This window comes from Lissotriton helveticus, chromosome 4_1 (genome assembly GCF_964261635.1).
Source record: "Lissotriton helveticus chromosome 4_1, aLisHel1.1, whole genome shotgun sequence".
NCBI classification, from domain to species: domain Eukaryota; kingdom Metazoa; phylum Chordata; class Amphibia; order Caudata; family Salamandridae; genus Lissotriton; species Lissotriton helveticus.
In genome coordinates this window covers 798,634,480-798,655,712 of record NC_136063.1, presented here as the reverse complement: position 1 = coordinate 798,655,712, position 21,233 = coordinate 798,634,480, and the positions used below count along the sequence as shown (strand labels likewise).

The window sequence follows — 21,233 nt, the reverse complement described above, 5'->3', positions numbered from 1 at the left end:
CACAGTAAACTGAAAGTGCTCGTGGCCAACCGTGAACCGCAGGTAGCGCTGGTGGGCCGGCAAGACGGGGATGTGGAAATAAGAGTCCTGCAAGTCCAACGCTCACCATCCAGTCTCCTGGGTCCAGAGCATCCAAGACCTGAGCCAGTGTCAGCATTTTGAACTTCTCCTTCCGGAGGAAGCCGTTGACGTTCCGTAGGTCCAAGATAGGGCGTAGGCCCCCTTTGCCCTTCTTGGGTACCAGAAAGTAGTGGGAGTAGCAACCACACCCTACTTATGGCCCAGGAATGCGCTCGAAGGCCCCCTTAGCCAAGAGGGCCGTAACTTCCTCCTGCAGAAGTCGCAAATGATCCCCCGATACGCGGTGGTATTGCGGTGGCATGGCTGGAAGGGTCGCCTCGAAGGGGAGGGAGTAGCCCCTTTGGACGATTTGCAGCACCCACCTGTTCGATGTGACAGTGCGCCCGTGGAGGTGATGGCGAACCCTGCCCCCCTACTGGCGTCACATAGGCCTGAAAGCATGGACTAGGAGGGTTTTGAGGCGGATGCTGCGGGGGAAGGTGTGGACTGTCCTTGCAGTTGTCCCCGACCGGCGCCACGGCGGTTTCCACGGCCGACACCGCGTTGGATATTACTCTGCGGTGCGTAGCTGGCAGCACGTGTGGGGGCGCCCCTTCCTTGGCCACGAAAGGAGCGAAAGGCACCCATTTGCTGGCGGGGGCCGAGAGGCCCAAGGACCTGGCCGTAGCCTTGGAGTCCTTAAAGCGCTCAAGCGAATGGTCTGCCTTGTCGCCAAAAAGGCGACGGCCATCAAACGGCATGTCCATAACAGTATTCTGGACATCGGCCGAGAAGTTGGCGGACCTCAACCAGGGGTGGCGGCGAATCGCCACCGTCGTTGCCATCGCTCTGCCCAGTGAGTCGGTGGTATCCAGCCCACACCGGATAGAATACAGTGCTGCATCTCGGCCTTCCACAAGGGCCAGTCCGAGTTTAGCCCGTACCTCCAACGGGCATTCTGGCAGCACGTCCGCGACCGTATTGTGGTAAATAAATAAATAATACCCTATTTTTGACTAGGCATATATCATAACAGATAGCTCAATAAATAAGAGTCAAGATTCGAGGTAGTAGGAGTTTCTGCAGGTTTATTACAGCATAAGGACAGGATCAGGATGACCTGCATAGGAATAGGATGACAGGGCCCGGCAGCTGCCGGGGCTAGATCTGAGATGAGCGCGCTAACTTTTAATAACAATACAGGAGCATATATACATAACGCAAACACATAGCATTACATTGCAGTAGGCGTAGCAGTGGGTTGAGCAGAAGGCGTGACGCGTAGCAGTCGCGAAAGATAAGAGTAAAAGTAGGTGTAACTGGGCGTATACATAGACATGTGGTGCAAACGAAACAGAATATGTCATGAATGGGGCGGAAACATTGGAGGGGGCTACCTAAGGAGCCGGGACCTCTAACCTGATGGTGCGCGCAAACTGGCAATGACGTATCACTAGGAGAAGCTGGGGGCTATGAACTTCTGTGCTAGGAGCAGAGACTAAGGTCTGGAGGGTCGGAGCGACATGTACCTAAACCCAATCTAGTATCTGATGTTTAGAGAACATGTTGATATAAACTAGAAGTCATGAGGGGAAAGGCTAACTTGATTCTAAGACTGGACCATGCATTATTCTACATGTAGTGCGTGATGAAGAATATTAAATGACCAGTAAATACAGTATTTCTCTAACATGGAGACGTGAAGGCTAGACAATGACGGAAACTATTGATGCAGTTCAGTAGCTTAGGAATGCAGAGAAGGAGGACTAAACTGATAACTGGAACTATAACATACTTTTGGCAGACTCAGAGGCAGAGCCAAGCTGCACCGGGCACTGCGAGGCAGGAAGTAAGTGAAAGGTCGAGGATACAGGTGGGGGCTGTATCGCTCCTCAACGAGGCTTCAGGAGACAGGAGCTGAATCTAGTGTCCGGGCCCTGTTGATGCCTGGAAACGGGGACTTTATAATGGAATAACGTGCACACTGAGAAACGTGGCAACGTAGCTTTACATAGGCCTGATATTCGTAGTATTCACGAGGACTGGAAACTGGCATACTAGAGGTGGACACAACTGTAATTGCGTCATTAATCAGACATGAGGAATAACATATGCATATTGGTCATGCACACATAACATATGATGGATGAGGCGTGGTGACACAGAACATGGCAAAATTTACTTTTCCACATTCCCTCCTTGTCACTACGTTTCATCAGGAAACATCAATATTCATGATACCATCTATCATTTCATACAGTACCATTTGCTCGTCTCGAATTATCTTGGAACGGGATTTAGAACGGGGCTTGGGACTAGGAATACAAGAGGTAGCACACATGCCGCAAATCGCAGGGCCACATTGTATACAGAGGCAGCAGCTGAATATGATCGCTACTGCAATACTTAGAAAGGACAGGACTTTCCATCCCCATGCGGAAATTATATTCCAGAACCAACCGGACCATGTCCAGGTGCCTGGATCTTGATGTAACAGATGGGCAATTTTATGAAGTCTGGTTATGGCTGAATAAACAGACGGCGCGTTATTTGGAATGAAAATGCAGCAACTAGATCCGAGAACTCTACAGGCCCCGCCCCTATCGGCCAGTATGACGTCAAGGACGAGACGATTCTGTAAAACGACAATTCTCATAAAGGATTGCTCTTCGGTTAAGTTACCTAGAGCGGAGGCAGTCTCATCTACTACAGCTTCAAGGGTTCTTGTTAACCTACGGATTAGCTTACTATTTACAACTGTACCTAAATAAGGGAACACACCTTTATCAATATCAATGAATTGCTCTGCAGCAGTTTCAGTATAATCGACAATCGGGAGGTTTCTCTTGTGTCTAGTATGTACTAGATGTGTGTTTCTATGATAGTCAGGTGGGGCTAGAAAAACAGGTGGCAGTAGGAAGGCAATGTAACAGGTTCCCTCCCAATCGGGGGGCAGATGAACATATGCAGTTTGACCACAAACAAAATAAGAATGACGTGAAGCTTTAAAATTAGATTTCCCACTGTCACTATATTTGACAATAGTAGTACATTCACTATGTCCTACATATACAGAACCATGACTATGGACACATAATTCGCCTTTGACTGGTAGTACTGAAATAGCAGGTGAGTCTGGAGTGGTATCAGACTGAACATTCAGGACCATGAAATTCGACGAATAATTACCTAAATTATACACTTCATTTTCTAGATCTAAACCTGTTCTGTGGGGGAAACCTTGCTTGTCTGGGAAGCATGTGCTGTTAAGAAAAGACATATCTGTTGAGGAGGACGTTAACGTGGACCATGCTCCACACGAACCATTATGTGAGAATGGATAAGGAAAGAGTGGCAGAACTCCCTTCGGGGTCTGGAAAGGGGGGAGTCGACCACACACCCAACAATTTGTGGCATTGCTGGTCTGGTGTGAATAATGTAACATGCGGATAAATGAATTGTTACGCATAGCGAGGCGGTAAGCATATTCGTGAGGAGGCAGATCACTAAACGTGTGCTCTGCTGTAGCATTAGCAGACTTATTTACATGAGGAACTGAAAAATACAGGAAAAATGCATAGCTGATGCAAGAAATCATAATGCTGATGAATAATATGAAGCTTAGAAAAACGATACATTGAATTGAGCTTTGACTGACTCTCTCACTGTGGGGGTCTATTTTATACATGTCAGAAACAATCTAACCGTTTCACCTAGGGGAGGACTTATACAATCAAACTGACTGACTTATTTTACTAGACCTTAACTTTTGCTTATACTCCTGCTGCGGAGTTTTCTCTAACAGGGAAGGGGTTGTAACAATGTCTTTTGCGGGACAGTCCTTAAGAGCAATAGTTTGGCAGTCTTTAAAATCCTGGGAATCCTTGGAAATGTGTTTAGAAACGGGTTTCAGTCCATTGAAAAGTTTTACATGAGAAAGATGTATCCATCCTTTCCGGCCTTCCAACTTCACGGCTGTACGGGTGGTGAGGAGGACGAGTTTCGGCTCCTTCCAACGGGGCTCCAGCGGACTTGATCTGTCAAAGTTTCGGACCATCACCAGCAAACCTGGAACGATTTCATGCGGTGCCACCTCGGTATTGTCTGGAAATGCGGCGGCAACCTGTGAACGACATGAGTTGAGGGCAGACATCAAGGAAGCTAGGTAATCTGTCAGCATATTACATGAAACATCGGTAATACTTCGGGGTCTAGGAGTACCCCACATGTTAGGGGGGCGGCCGAATACGACCTCATACGGGGACAGACCTGATCTGGAATGTGCGACCATGCGCATATAAAACAAAGCGACTGGCAGAGCTACTAGCCAGTCCACACCTTTTTCTTTACAGACTTTTGCAATGCGGATTTTCAGGGTCTGATTATGTCTCTCTACTAGACCGGCTGCTTCAGGATGGCGTACACAATGAAACTTCCACTGGTACCCTAATAATAGGGAAACGTGCTTCATTAACTCTGAGGAGAATGGTTGACCGTTATCAGAATATACGACTCTAGGGAGTCCATATCGAGGGAAGAATTCACGAACCAACTGCTTGGCAGTGGTCGCGGCTGTGTAATCTGGGACTGGATATGCTTCTGTCCACCTGGACAAAGCGCATACAACTACAAGGACATACTTGAAACCTCGACATCGCTCCATCTGAATATAATCCATCTGGAGGACTTCAAAAGGGTGGTCAGGAGGCTGGAAACCACCTTGTTCCACCGGGACACTTTTACCTGGATTAAACTGACAACATATCATACAGGTACGGACTTTCTGCTTGGCTGCAGCTCGTAAATGCTTGTTGAACCAAATGTTCTGGATACTGTCTAACATAGCTTTTTCACCTAAATGTGCTGGACTATGTGCGGTAAGCTTGGCTGTGCGATCTGCTAGATCGTTACCTTGAGAAATAATGTCAGTAACTTTCGTATGTGCTTTGCATTTCATGATAGCAATGGATGTCGGTAAATGTATTGCATCTAACAGAGCTTGAATAAGGAGACCATGCTGAATCTTGGTTCCATGAGAAGTCATGAAACCTCTCTCCTGCCAGAGCACTCCGAAGTCGTGTACAACTCCAAATGCGTAACGTGAATCTGTGTAAACATTGACTTTCAGGTTCTTGGCGTGTATACAGGCTTGTGTCAGAGCAACTAGCTCTGCTGCTTGAGCGGACAGGGTATCAATACGGTGTGTTTCAATAACTTCAGTGTCAGTAGTCACTGCATACGCGGCAACTAAATCTCCTGTACTAGTTCTCATACATGAACCATCCACATAAAGTGTCAGGTCGGAGTCTGGTAACGGAATGTCTGTCAGGTCTTGTCTTGGCTTTGTCGTAATGTTAACTACTTCCACACAGTCGTGTGCGGCAGGATTTGAACTAACTGATGGTAACAGTGTAGCAGGATTCAGGACGTTGCAGCGTCTAATTTCTATGTGTGGCTGGAACAGTGTCAATTCATAACCTGTTAAACGTGCAATTGTCAAGTGCTGAGTTTGTGTTCGGTTTAAAAGAACTTCTACGGAGTGTGGAACTTGTACTGTCAGGGAGTGTCCTAAAACTATGGAATCACTTTGTCTGATAGCTAGTGCTGTGGCTGCAACTGACTTGAGGCACGCAGGCAAAGCCTGGGCGACTGGATCTAATGTGCTCGAAAAATAAGCACAGGGCTTGTATTGACCTGCTTGATCTTGTGTGAGAACAGATAATGCTGTACCTTCATGTTCAGTAACGAAAAGTGTAAAAGGCTTACTGTAGTTCGGTGTAGCTAGAACTGGAGCTTGGCATAAAGCTTTCTTTAACTCGTTGAAACTAAGTGTATGTTCGGATGTCCAAGGGAGGACAGTCGATACGGCTGCCTCCTGTGTCGTTAACTGTATCAGTGGCTTGGCTAAAAATGCATACTGGGGAATCCATTGTCTACAATAAGAAGTAAGGCCGATAAAGGCACGTACCTCCTTCTGGGTTCTGGGCTGGGGAAGACTCGCTATCAACTGGATACGGTCGGGTGTCAACTGCCTACCCCTCTTGGACAGTAAGTGTCCTAAGTAGACCACTTGCTGGACACAGAATTGAAGCTTCGAAGGGGACACCTTGTGCCCCATCTCGGCTAGGAAATACAGAACTGTCAGTGATGCACGCTCGCAGTCACGTTCAGAACGGGCTGTGATCAGGAGATCATCGACATACTGGAGCAGGGCAGTGTCAGTTGGCATATGAATGTTGTCTAGTTGTCTCTTAAGTGCTTGACTGTAAATACTAGGGCTTTCTGTGAAACCTTGAGGAGCGCGTGTGAACATATAGCTCCTTCCATTTAAACAAAATCCGAAAAGAAACTGGCTGTCTGGATGAATTGGAACACTAAAAAATGCGTTCTTGAGGTCTATGACAGTGAAGAACGTGGCTTCGGAATCAATGGCTGTCAACAGGGAAGAGATATCTGGGACAACTGGGTACTGAGGAATAATACATTTATTAAGTTCTCGTAAATCAATCACTAATCGATATACTGGGGGTGCATTTGGATCAGTACGTTTCATGACTGGAATGATCGGAGAATTACATACATTGGAGTCAGTTTCTACAACTACTCCTTGTGCCATGAGCTCGTCTATAATTTTGGATAAGGCTGCTACAGCCTCGGGTGGCAATCTGTACTGTCTGATTCGTGGTAACACTACACCTGGTTTGAGAGTCACACGATAGGGTGTGATTTGCATATAACCTACATCTGTTGGACCTTGCGCCCATAAATGCTGCGGAACATTAGACAGTCTTGAATCAAAATCTCGTAATACATAGTGACCCTTAAAGTCACGTAGGAACAGACGTATTCCCTCTGGGGAACAGCATATAACTGCACCTAATTCTTTCAGTGTCTTAATGCCTAATAGGTTTTCTGGACATGACTTAGTAAGTAACAGATCAGTAGTGCGGGACAATGGGCCTACTTCTAAAGTAACTGGCTTTGATATTTCATTTACAATGGGTTTTCCTGAAAATCCAAGGGAAACATTTCTTGAGCCTGAGAGCGGAGCCCCTGGAACTTCGGCATGACTAATTGTGGTCCTACTTGCCCCTGTATCAATCAGAAACTTTCTGTCTTTCCCTAATACTTGACTGTGAACATAGGGACCTTCTTGATCTACAGGTATCTCGATGAGAGGCAAGCCTACCTCCCTCTCTAGGCTGTTTCATGAATATGGCTGGTACTCTGGATACTCAGACTGTGCATACTGGTACATCTGTGATGTGACATGCTGTGTTGCAGCAATAGGCTGCGGTACTGTAACTGTCTGTGGTGCATTCTGTGGCTGAGGAGTCTGTGAAACTTGTTCTTGTCTAGGCGGACGTGGTCTTTCTTTAGTCTTACCAGTAGCTATGTTGTGTTTCAGGACTGCACACTCATTTATAAAATGACCTGGCTGTTTACAATAATTGCAGTTCCCTTTAACGGGTGCTGCAGGATGACTGGCTTGATTCGGACCCCTCTTCTGACTGTCTTGAGGAACAGATTGTGCAACTAGCACTTTCATTTTCGTGTCTTTCATACGTTTTCTCTCGTGTTCTTGCTCTTCCCTGATTCTATTCTGGTGGTACTGGAGCATCTGGAGCATCTGGGACGGAGTATTAGCTTGCCAGGTGCTTTCGACTTTCAAAACTCGATTTTTAATTTGTGGACTTGAATTCTCGACTAATTTAGTAACGAAAAGGTGAGGGTATGACTCACTACTTGTCTTGAGACCACTGTTAATACTAAAACATTTTTCAAATCTAGAATAAAAATCACTAATATCTTCATCTTGCTTCTGTTTACAGGCTGAGATTGCATCCCAGTCTTCCTTTCTGGTTGTCAATAATCTGGGTAAAACCTGAATCAATAATTCTGGTAATTCTTTACATTTATCTCCAAGACCGGTACCTGGTACTCGTGCCTTGTCTTCAGCTTCTAGAACTGTCCAATCGATCTTTTTCTCTCCCACCTCCCATTCTTTTTCCTTTAGCTTTTCATACACCCCTGCGGGTAGCAGGACCTTTAACATTTTAATGATATCTGGGTAAGTGTATTCTCCCATACGGAGCATGTCTTTTAATTCTCTATGGAACCCTGCTGGATCTTTGTCATGACAGGGAATTAATTTCTTCATCTCAAGAAGTTCCATCTTTGATATCGGAGTGTATACAAACACTCGTTGCATTTCGCCACCCGTTCCTTTAACTGGGTGGACTTCTCGTAACGGATTCTGTCTGTCTGTCAGGCCTATGTAAAATGGTTTACTTTCTGGGGGTGAGACATGAACAAAATGCGGGTTCAGAAACGTTCTATATTTGTGGCGCTGTTCTAGAATGACACTAATTAAATCGGTACCTAGACCTCTCCATTTGTACTGGAGTAACTCGTTCAGGACATCATGTAACGGGCCTGGATCAGAATGCTGACCCTCATACAGAGTAATGAGGTGCTGAATCATATACATACCCACCAGTCGTTGTTCGGCTGGGGGCAGTTTCAGGAACATTTGTGCCACTATTTCGTCTGGAAAAGTGGTAGAATCAGTAATCCATCGGACTGCTGATCGGGCTAGTTCTTGTTCATGCATAGTACTTAATTCACTGTAACCGATTCGTGATTTCAGAATGTGATCGGTATCTTGGAACACTTGTTCTAGAGAACCTTGTTCTGGTACTGAATGATGGAAAATAGACTTGGGTTCTAGACGTAAATGGCGATCTGGAAATCTAGATTTTCCTACATACGCTATTCTGGCGGAATTCTCGTCGTCTTCCTCTTCAGGATCAGAGGTACTTTCTTTCTCGCTTACTTGTGCTGCTTTACGCTGTTCGTGTATCTTTATTATTTCTTTACGGATTTTCTTGTACATACTTTCCATGGCACCGACGGTCTTGTGCTTACCCTCGGCTATATTATCACTCCACCTTGTCAGGATTCTCATTTCGGCAGAATCTTTAGACGGGTAATCTTGTTCTCTTATTAGACAATTGATCAGGAACTTTAATATCATGAGCTGGATCTCGGCCTTCCTTTGAGACATGGCTTCGTGAATACTTTCTGGATCATCCCCTGTACGGATGAAACGATATATTCTGTCTAGATCTTCTTTCATATTCGGTAAGGTGACTAGATACTCGGCCACCTTTCTTACGCGGAACGAATATAAAACCATATTATCCTCGCCTGGGACTGGATCATAGACACATTCGGCAAGGGATTTTCTTATTTCTGCTACAGTCTGATGTCTAGGCGTACGCTGTGACGCTTGTGCATGTAATTCGGCTAACGTTAAACGCTTGTGTGGCGGCGGGGTTTGAGGAGGACCTCCTCCTGCGGCCCCTAAACTAGAATCATCGACGGACATTCTTCGTGGCGGAGCGGGAAGTTGAAATGCTGGCTGGACCGGGGGTACCGTAGCAGGTACTCCGGTGTCTGGAAGAGCGGGAAGTGCCTGATTTACAGGGACTGGCGGAGCGCGAACAGGATTTGCATATTCTGGGACTGTGTCGTCCAAATAGGACGAAATAAAAATATCAGCTGCGGTCTGTTTGTGACGTAGCTTGGTCGGAACTAATGGTGGCGGGAAATTACTGGATGCCTCTGGGGTCGCTTTTGGCAAGCCCTCGGCAAGAAGAGGATACATACCCTTAATAAGGGCATGCCTCTGTCTGTCTGACTGTTCGGCTTTGACTTGTTCACCTATCTCGATTAATTCTCTTTCTTGGGCTCGTTCTTGGGATTCTCTACTTAACTCTGACTTTCTGACTTCCTTTTCGGTTCTTCTATGCGCTTCTTTACGCCATAACTCGATGGCATCTTTCTGTGACTGTCTGGCTTTCTTTTTCCATAATGCTTCTTCTACTCGCATGATACATTCGGCATCCCATGTACCCGATACAGGCCATCTATACTTTTCTTCTAACTGTTTGGTATACTCTACCCATAAATCTAGATACAATATGGCACTTATGCCATGTTTCTGATACATAAAATGACCTGGACTGTCCCTCGGCGGAACAGGAACTGCTTCTTCTAATAAACCCTTTCTAGTTTTTAACTGACGTAACTTGGAAAAGAGCGGCATTGTAAACTTGAATCGGAACACAATACAATACACAAAGAACAATAACAATTGGGAAAACAATTCAGGCATACCACGACATTGAAAATACATTAAACAATATCATAACATAACAGTTCGAACAGAATATTACCTGGAATACTGAGAACAGAAATACAAGAATTTTCTCGAGAACGGAACAGACTAGAGTTACTGGATGCACTGCTGTAACAGTACGGAACATACCGGTCCCATAAAAGGACGCATCAAGACCCGTATCCACCTAGGTGAACACTTCGTTTGTGAGTCTGGGTACCACCAACCCACGGACCAGGAGTCAATTTAGATTGGTCCTGTCTAGATACTACCCCAGCAATGGTACTCACCGGGCAGCACGGAACGGAAAGCCTCGCACTGGACTGGACTTCTACGACGACGAACTATGAACTTCGGACTTCTGTTACGGGTGGGCCTCCGGATACCTCGGACCTTGGACTCTCGGCTTGGGCTCTGGTCGGGACTCGCCGCGTTCCTCCACCGTCTCGTTTGGATGCTGGACCGCCTCCTCCGTCTCCTCCGTGGGCCTGAGGGATACTTGAAGCAGAAATATCTGCACTTGGCCAGTATGGTTCCGTCACGACTGCAGAGGGTCAGGGGGTCGGCGTGGCTTCACCGACGCGTGGGGAAAGGGCAAGTCCCTATTCGGGCGCCATTATGTGGTAAATAAATAAATAATACCCTATTTTTGACTAGGCATATATCATAACAGATAGCTCAATAAATAAGAGTCAAGATTCGAGGTAGTAGGAGTTTCTGCAGGTTTATTACAGCATAAGGACAGGATCAGGATGACCTGCATAGGAATAGGATGACAGGGCCCGGCAGCTGCCGGGGCTAGATCTGAGATGAGCGCGCTAACTTTTAATAACAATACAGGAGCATATATACATAACGCAAACACATAGCATTACATTGCAGTAGGCGTAGCAGTGGGTTGAGCAGAAGGCGTGACGCGTAGCAGTCGCGAAAGATAAGAGTAAAAGTAGGTGTAACTGGGCGTATACATAGACATGTGGTGCAAACGAAACAGAATATGTCATGAATGGGGCGGAAACATTGGAGGGGGCTACCTAAGGAGCCGGGACCTCTAACCTGATGGTGCGCGCAAACTGGCAATGACGTATCACTAGGAGAAGCTGGGGGCTATGAACTTCTGTGCTAGGAGCAGAGACTAAAGTCTGGAGGGTCGGAGCGACATGTACCTAAACCCAATCTAGTATCTGATGTTTAGAGAACATGTTGATATAAACTAGAAGTCATGAGGGGAAAGGCTAACTTGATTCTAAGACTGGACCATGCATTATTCTACATGTAGTGCGTGATGAAGAATATTAAATGACCAGTAAATACAGTATTTCTCTAACATGGAGACGTGAAGGCTAGACAATGACGGAAACTATTGATGCAGTTCAGTAGCTTAGGAATGCAGAGAAGGAGGACTAAACTGATAACTGGAACTATAACATACTTTTGGCAGACTCAGAGGCAGAGCCAAGCTGCACCGGGCACTGCGAGGCAGGAAGTAAGTGAAAGGTCGAGGATACAGGTGGGGGCTGTATCGCTCCTCAACGAGGCTTCAGGAGACAGGAGCTGAATCTAGTGTCCGGGCCCTGTTGATGCCTGGAAACGGGGACTTTATAATGGAATAACGTGCACACTGAGAAACGTGGCAACGTAGCTTTACATAGGCCTGATATTCGTAGTATTCACGAGGACTGGAAACTGGCATACTAGAGGTGGACACAACTGTAATTGCGTCATTAATCAGACATGAGGAATAACATATGCATATTGGTCATGCACACATAACATATGATGGATGAGGCGTGGTGACACAGAACATGGCAAAATTTACTTTTCCACAGTATCCCACAGAGAGTGGGTGTAGCGGCCCAAGAGGCACAGGGTGTTGGAAGACCGGAGGGCCAGACTCAGAGAGGAGAATACCTTTTTGCCGTACTGCTCATACCTCTTGGATTCCCTGTCAGGCGGAGCAGACGGGAATGCGGTCTGGGAATTCGAAGCCTGAATAACCAGGCTCTCAGGGGTGGGGTGGGTGGACAGGAAACAAGGGTAGCCCGGGGCCGGGCGGTGGCATCTGGCCACGTTCCTATCATCTACAGGCGAACCTGTAGCGGGCCTGGACCAAGTGCCCAAAAGAACGTCGGTCAAGTCCTCATTAAACGGCAGCAGAGGCTCAGCCGAGCTTGACTGCGGTTTAAGGACCTCAGAGAGGAGGTTAGTCCTCACGGCCGCAACTGGGAGCTCAAGGCCCAAGGCCTTGGCCGCCCGCATCAACACCACACTGTAGGTTGCCCCCTCCTCCGTAGCCACGGTAGGAGGTGAGACAAAACCAGTGTCTGGCGAGGTGTCCAGACCACTGGCATCCCCAAGTCCACCTGTCCAGTCCTCCTGGGACTGACACTCTCGTGTCAGAGGGTCCTCAGACCCCTCCCAATTCTCCTCATCACCCATCTCCTGATACTCAGGGTTGTCAATTAATGGGGCCGGTTCATTGAAGTAAAACTCTCCGAACGGCGTCGAGAGCGGCGCCCAGTGGCGCCGCTCCGGCGCCAGAACCGGATCGAGGGAGGCATCGGGGACAGCGCCGCCCGAAGACGGCGCCAGAGGTGACACCTGAGGGACCGGCGCCGGTGAGGTCGTCAGGTCAACCGGCGACGACCCGGATCCAGAAGTGGATCCAGAGGGGCCCTGCGGCGCCGAGCCCGAAGGCGCTGGCGGCGGCGGGGCCGAAGCACCCGCCGGCGTCGGGCCGAAGCCCCCGACCCGCTAGGTCCCCCAGACGGGTCCGCTGGGCCCGAAGGCGCCGTGGAGCCCGCCGGAGGAGTGAGAGACCTCATGGCCATAGGGAAACGCTCAATCTTCTGCGACGTCGCGTGCGGCCTAGGGACCGGAGGGTGTGGGGCCGGACGCGACGCCCGCGACTCCAACGAAGCCGCGTGGGCGGTGTCACCCGAACCCCCGGCCGCGCCGCGAGCGTCGGAGGGAGTCGGAAGAGCGATGACGTCCCTTCGACTTCTTGTGCTTACCTGACGACTTAGAACCTGAGGAGTGATGTCGACTCCCGGAGCTATGATGGCTCCGATCCCGCAACCGGTCCCTCGACCTCCGTCCGGACCGGGACCTTTCGCGGCGCGGGGCCGACAGCCGGAGCTCGAGTCGCTTGTGGGACCGCTCCCGCCTAGCTTTCGAAGTCAGGGCCCGGCAGTCGGAGCAGGTCTTGTCGTCATGGTCGACGCCGAGACAGTGGAGGCACCGGTGGTGAGGGTCGGTGACCGACATTAGTCGGTCGCGGTCCTCACAAGGCTTAAAACCTGGCATCCCTACCGGCACCGTTCGGAGTCGAAGACTCGAAAAACGATCAAAAGGGATCGTAAAAAGTTTAGTCAAAAAATGACTAAGGTACCACTTTTTCCGGATCTGCGCTGCTGGCGCGGAAAAAATAAGAACTGACGTCAGCACGCGGAGGCGGCGTCTAAGTACTCCGACGACGTCATCACGGCGCCCACGACGGACGCGAAGCCGCAGACGACGCCTACCGACGCGCAAGGGTACTGCTACGCAAAAATTTACGGATCCAGTCTGACGCATGGGGATATTCTAAGGTAAGGAATCTAATACTAACCTGTTTCTTTCAGATACTGATTCGTAGTCCACCGTCCAATACGGCGTCGGTGCCACTCCCGGCGACATAGGCCTACACAACAATACCAACACCTGATATTTACATCCGTATTATCACCATTGAGGCCAGCATCTCACCACCCAAGTCCGTAAATGCACAACCACACTCTGTTGGAATCAGTGCACCCGCTCATTCAGCCTAAATTAACAAAAGAGACGCTGAATATCCATTCTTATTCTACACAACGGATGTATTGCCACCCGGGAAAAACATTAGAAAAACCAGGAGGCCTGTTTCTTTATGCTGTGGGCTTTGCTTAGAAAACGTTTTATAGTCAATCAGGCAAACATGGAAATGCGTAGCCAGAGGCAGACTGATCAATCCACCCTGAGCCCCCGTAGTAGGGCTTATGCTCAAGAACTCAGGCCAGCAACTATTCGCCAAGCAAGCGGGCACCCGCATGAGCCGGTTCCGCCTGGAAATGCCTAAACCAAGACCCCGGACGCCATCCCCCAAATCGGACTGCTTTACAACAACGGCGGGTGGGGGGACTCACCCGTGCCCAAAGGAATGCAGTCCCCCCACGCCAACTAGGCTAACCCGACCCATTCTAAGGAACGCTGCCCATCGCACTCACCGATTAACCTTGCCCAACGGGGCCAGCGTCCCGACACTCACTGCCCTTGAAGGCACTACGATCAACTAGAAAACTAGAAAGAGAAACACCGGCGCCCATCGATTCACGCAGTAGATTTGCGGTCCATAGCACACGGGGCCGGCGCTGTAAAAGAAAAACAGAAATTAAAGGACAGCCTCCTAGCGAGGCTGTTGTACTTCCTGCTGGGGTAAAAGGTTCCTTACCTTCTTTAAGGGGCCATCTGGACCCATAAAGAAGATAAGAAACCTTTTAAGCCAGCAGTAAGTCAAGGAGCCCCGTCTGAAAAGGACGGGGCTTAGAGAGAAAGAAGAATGTCACTAGGACCTCTTCTCCAATGGCTGGCCACCGTTTAGGAGGCCAGCCAATGGAGAAGAGGGGCGGGGCTTAACCATCGCTAGTGAAGTACTTCTAAAAACATAAAATCTCGTGAGCTCGACTGCGCGTGTGCGCAGTACGCCACACGAGACCTAAAAAACATTATCTCTGCAGCAGTATGTATAATCCTGCTAAATGTCATGTAACCCCATTCAGCTGTTTTTGCATAATGTCAAATACAATATTCTAAGAAAATGCATTGGTGGAAAAATGTGCTTTGGGAACCCTTTTTATCTTTGCACCCCCTTAATGATTCACAACAAAAATGTACATAATCTCAAAATGCTTTTGGTCTGTACAGTTTTGTGGTGATTCGCCAAATGGGTGTAAAGTTATTAGGGAGGAAATATCTGAGAAATTCCGCTTTAGGAATACAAACTATAATAGTGGCAATCAGATTTAAGGAATTCCTAAATTTGAGAATAATAAGTATAACTACAGAGTGGCAATCAGATTTTATCTATTGTATTTCTTATGTTTATATTGGTTTACATAACCATGCAACCATAAATGTGGCTTTTAGTTGTTCAAGTAGCAATTTTGAAACTTTACATATGCAGTCTTGTTTATTGTTTACTTGCTACTTTTAGTAGTATTGTGCTACATATGAAGCATAAAGTGAATGAAAGTCTATCATTGTTATTTTTATAAAAACAGGTTTTATTCCTCTTCGCTTAACTATCAGGTCCTCAAAATAGTAGTTTGTGGGCTCACTGCTGCGGCAATCCTTCAGTTTGCTTCACAGGGGTGCATAAGAAAGGTGGTTTTTGTTTGGCTTGTTGGGACAGTTTTATTTTGTAAGCCAGAGAGCATGCAAAGAACATTTATGTAGATTAAGATGTATTCTATTCGTTATGTATTTGTTTATAGGTTTCAATTAGCATGTGACCATAAATGGGCCTTTCAGTTGTTAATGTAGTAAATCTGAAACTTTACATATGCAGTCCAGTTCATTTTTTGGGCTTCCTTGCTACTTTAAGTAGAATTGTGCCTCAAGATATCACTAAGTTGAAACTAACATTTACTCACTCTAATTACCTGCAGTACCCCAGAGAATCATATGCGCTCCCTAATATGTAATACTGTCAAATTTCATAAAAATCCAGAAACAGTTTTTGCATTATGAAATATACAGTCTATGGAAAATGCATTGCATTTGAAGCCCGTTTTGGGACCCCCTCCCTTTTTTCTTTGCATCCCCTTGACCAAACGGTCATCCCAAAATGAAACCGGGCTGCAGGTCTAGAAAGTTCCACACACATTGGTCAAACTGGTGCAAATTAGAAAGGAACCAAAATTCCATTTTCCGGTAGCTACCACCACTCGGTAGCTATGTATACATGCAATTTTTCATAGTAACGTTTGACACCACTTCATAACAGCTGAACAGAATTACACCAAATTTGGCAGAAAGCTAGGTCTTGATCCAGAAAGCATGCCTTAGTAGTTATTGAAAAATTAAGGGTCAAAATGTAGGTAGATTTGAGAGTTCAGGCATGAAATGTGACTGGCTGACCAAAACCTAAAGGAACAGTTGTGGCTGCCTTCTTAGGACTTGGTCCTCACATCGTAGAAAATAAATGAAAATACTATAAGTGGAAATGTTAGGGGTACTTTGACCCACTGAGCCATGTGTGTAGGGGGGCCATGCACTGCTTGAGGCCTCACATATTACATCACTGATGACAAGTTCAATGACTGCATTGATAACACTCTAAATTACATCTGAAATGATCATTAAAAACACGACTGTGCATGGCGTGAGCATGAGTTACAGCTATTTGAGATAAACGTTACATGTAAGTGATACCTGGCTTTCCCAGACGTATTTTTGACAGCTTTTCGGAAGGACTGATTTGCAGTAGATCTTGTAGATACTGTTCTTGGAGATGCCCGTACAAATTCTGAAGGTGGGGTCTTAGGAATCTTCTTTACTAAATGTGTGACCCATTTCTTCTGTTCGTCCTGAGAGCAGGCCAACAACAACATATCTCTTGCTGAAGTCACATCATAGCTGACTGTTAAATTAAAAGAATAGAAACAGAGGAACCATTAAATAAAATAAGCTAGGTGAGATTATCTGAAGTTAGAGGGATCCAATAAACTCAGCTAGATACCTCAACGTTTCATCAATATTTATTCTGTAGACAAAAAGTTATTGTTGGTGATCATATGAAATATTGTAGACAAACAAATGAGATGTAAGATAGCCAGAACTGGAGCTAAGAAAAACATCCATCTGATACAAACAGCCCTTGCTTACGACTTAAAAGTACCAGTAACACCCTCCAATTTACAGTAATCTAGTATTCACAAAAATTCTGCTATATGTAGTAACAAGTGGAGATAAAGAACAAGTTACTCACTTTTGGTAACACTCTTTCTGGTGGATACTCTAACAGCAGATTGCGCCCCCTGTGAATACTCTCCAGGTACCAGACTGGATTGAAGAATGTTCTCAGCAATTCCCTCAAACGCCGATAGGTGGAAATGCACACTCCCACTTCAACTCAGTCCTACAGCTGAAATGGTGCTGGAGCCACATATCTTTTTGTCTTTCTTAATTCTGTCTGCGGTTTTGGATGTGGAGCTCTTAATGAATCACATTTGACAGAGTGCAGATCACTAAATTGGGACCTTTTTAAGAATGAAGAAAATAGTCTGTTCCACAGAAAGGGATGGTTGGAAGCTGGTGAGGAATCTGCAGTTAGAATATTTACCAGAAAGAGCTTACCAAAGGACACTTCTTCTTATGGATACTTCTAACTGGAAATTCCTCATCTTGTGAATGGATACCAAAAGCAGAGCCACTGGTGGAGGGTTTGTGGAATGGCTCAAACCCTCAAGTCCTGCAGGACCAGACTAGGCCAGATGCCCCCTCCTGCTGGACCCAGTTTTCAAGACAGTGGAGATTTGTGAATTGATACCCAACACATGTACTTTACGTGCCATCACAGTGGTATTAGCCGTGTCCCACGCGGAATGAACCCTCAAGCTTTCTGGGGTCTGCTTCTCTGCCAATGTGCATCAAAATTTGATGCAGAGAGCTATCCACCTTAAAATGGTTCTCTAATGCAGTCTTGCCTTTCTTTGCTCATGCGAACCACACAAAGAAATAATCATTCACCAAATGGTCCTTCATGTGATCGATGTGAAAGCTCAAGGCTCATTTGTGGTCCAAACAACGAAGTCTTCCCTCTGCTTTTGAAGGTTGAGGAGGAGCAAAGAAGAAGGGTAATGGATTGTGTGATGTGGACAGGCATCACAATCTTAGGTTGTAGAGCTACCCCAGTCCGGAGCATCAGCTTGTCAGGAAAAAAGTGGCATGGTTCCTATACGGACAGTGTTTGCAACTCACTCAGATGACGTGGTGATGAGAAACACTGTTTTCAGGGTCAAAAGGTGCTGAGAACAACTATACATCAGTTTAAATGGAGCGCACATAAAGAACAGGTTACTTACCTTCGGTAACGCTTTTTCTGGTAGATACAGTATCTGCCTGTGGATTCCTCACCTTGTGAATATCCCCCTTGCGTCAGCAACATTCGAAAATTCTTTTCGTAGTCTCGCGCCGACGTGGACTTAGACGTCATAGAGGCACGGCATCGCTCGCGACTCCGCTGACGTCACCGACACCCATAATAGGCCCACGCCCACGTGATGACATCAGTTCCGCCCTTTTTTCCGTGCCTTCGAGGCACACGGACGGACCAATGACAGATATATACATAGTATACACAGTATACAATAGTCAAGGTAAAACACACAGTGCAAAGTAAATATAAGAAAACATTTGAAATAATACATTTTCCTTGACCATAAAATAATTACAACACAGATGCTCTGGTATAGAAGAGCGGACAACGGGGAGGCGGGAGGGTCAGTGAGGAATCCACAGGCAGATACTGTATCTACCAGAAAAAGCGTCAGCAACATTCGGAAATTCTTTTTGTAGCCTCGCGCCGACGTGGACTCGGACGTCATAGAGACACGACATCGCTCGCGACTCCGCTGACGTCACCGACGCCTACAATAGGCCCACGCCAGCGTGATGACATCAGTTCCGCCCTTTTTTCCGTGCCATCGAGGCACACGGACGGACCAATGACAGTAGAAAGGTATACAGTATACACAGTACACAATAGTAAGGGCAAAACACACAGTGTAAAGCAAATGCAGGAAAGCAATTGAAACATTTCCTTGACAATAAAATAAATATACATTACATTACAGTAACTCTGGCATAGAAGAGTGGACAACGGGGAGGCGGGCGGGTCAGTGAGGAATCCACAGGCAGATATTGTATCTACCAGAAAAAGCGTTACCGAAGGTAAGTAACTTGTTCTTCTGATAGATACATCTGCCGTGTGGATTCCTCACCTTGTGAATAGAGTTCCACAGCAGTCCCCACTCCCAGAGGAGGGTGTCCACTCTTTTAGACCAGGAAATCCTGGAGAACAGAGTGTGCAAAGTGACCGTCCCTCCTCACTTCGGAATCCAAGCAGTAATGCTTCGCGAAAGTGTGGAGGGAAGACCAAGTTGCCGCCCTACAAATGTCCTCTACAGGAACACCTCTAGCTAATGCAGAAGTTGAAGATTTAGCTCTTGTAGAATGATCCCTTATACTCTCTGGAGGTTCCTTACCGGCCAAAGAGTAGCAGATCTTTACACAGAGGACGATGCATCTTGACAAAGTTCTTTTATGGACCGCTCTTCCTCTCTTGCAGCCAGCAAACATAATGAAGAGCTGGTCATCCAACAGACAGTCTTTAGATCTGTCCAGGTAAAAAGACACCGCCCTTTTGGGGTCCAGACGGTGTAATCTCTCCTCCTCCTTGGAAGGGTGCGGGGGAGGATAAAAGGTAGGGAGGGTAATGGATTGACCAAGGTGGAAAGGAGTCAGCACCTTAGGCAGAAAAGCAGCCCTGGTCCTAAGAACCATTCGATCAGCATGAATGGTCAAGAAAGGGGGCTTGGAACTAAGAGCTTGAAGCTCACTTACCCTCCTTGCCGAGGTTATTGCAACGAGGAAAACTGTCTTAAGAGTCAAAAGCCTCATAGGACATTTGTGAAGAGGATCAAAGGGAGCACCCATCAAAAAGGTCAAGACAAGATTTAAGTCCCACTGAGGCACAATAAAAGGAGTAGGAGGGAACTTATTTGTGAGGCCCTTCAAAAACCTCAAAACCACAGGAGATTTAAAAAGAGACGGCTGGTCAGGCAAGCAGTGAAATGCCGACAGCGCTGAAAGATAGCCCTTCACTGTGGCAACAGCAAGCCCCTGCTGCGCCAGAGAGAGGGCAAACTGGAGAACATTAGACAAATGGGCTCTCAAAGGGTCAAAAGATTTCTCCCCAAACCAAGTGACAAATTTTGACCATCTATAAGAATAGACGGACTTAGTGGAATCACGCCTGGCTGACAAGATGACATCCACCACGTCAGGGGGGAGAGAAAAGGAATTCAGGTTGACCCGTTCAATCCCCAGGCATGAAGGTGTAATGTCTGGAGGTGGGGGTGTAGAACCTGCCCCTCCATCTGAGAGAGGAGGTCTGCCCTGAGAGGGAGACGGAGCGGCGGGTGAGAGGAGAGGTGGAAAAGATCCGTGTACCACACCCTTCTTGGCCAACCCGGGGCGACCAATATGACTTGGGCCCGGTCTTGGCGAATCTTCCTCAGAACCCGAGGAATCAAGGGTATGGGAGGAAACACGTAAAGGAGTTGATTTCCCCAACTCAACTGAAACGCGTCCCCCAAGGCTCCTTGCATCGGATACTGGAAACTGCAGAACAACGGGCAGTGAGCATTCCCGCGAGTGGCAAACAGGTCCGCCCGAGGAGTTCCCCACATCCGAAAGATGTCGAGAACAACCTCTGGATGGGGCCTCCACTCGTGGTCGGTCGAGAACTGACGACTCAGACTGTCTGCTCGCACGTTCAGAACCCCGGCCAGATGATTTGCCATCAGACAAATCTGATGGTCCTGAACTCAAGACAAGAGCCGCAGAGCCTCTCTGCAGAGACACTGCGACCCTACTCCTCCCTGCTTGTTGATGTACCACATTGCGGTCGTGTTGTCCGTCAGGACTTGCACTGACCGACCGCCAAGGGAAGGGAGGAAGGCCTTGAGTGCCAAACGTATCGCCCGCAATTCTAGAAGGTTGATGTGAAGCAACCTTTCCTCTGGAGACCAAAGACCCTTGACCTCCAGATCCCCTAGATGAGCACCCCACCCTAGAGTGGATGCATCCGTTATCACCGTGGCCATCGATGGAGACAGATGGAAAGGCTTCCCTTGTGACAGATTGCCTTCCACGCCCCACCAAGATACATCCGCTGCAGCCTCTC

At 47.2% G+C, this 21,233-nt stretch overlaps 1 protein-coding gene across 1 annotated transcript in view; it reads right to left on the bottom strand.

Moving 5' to 3' along the window:
• The window catches only part of ROCK1 (Rho associated coiled-coil containing protein kinase 1), a 2,099,493-nt gene that overhangs the window by 67,756 nt on the left and 2,010,504 nt on the right, over positions 1 to 21,233 (bottom strand). The window contains exon 32 of the mRNA XM_078687444.1: positions 16,697 to 16,904. Within this exon, the coding sequence (XP_078543570.1) occupies positions 16,697 to 16,904 (208 nt within the window). The remainder of the gene's footprint in view (positions 1 to 16,696; positions 16,905 to 21,233) is intronic.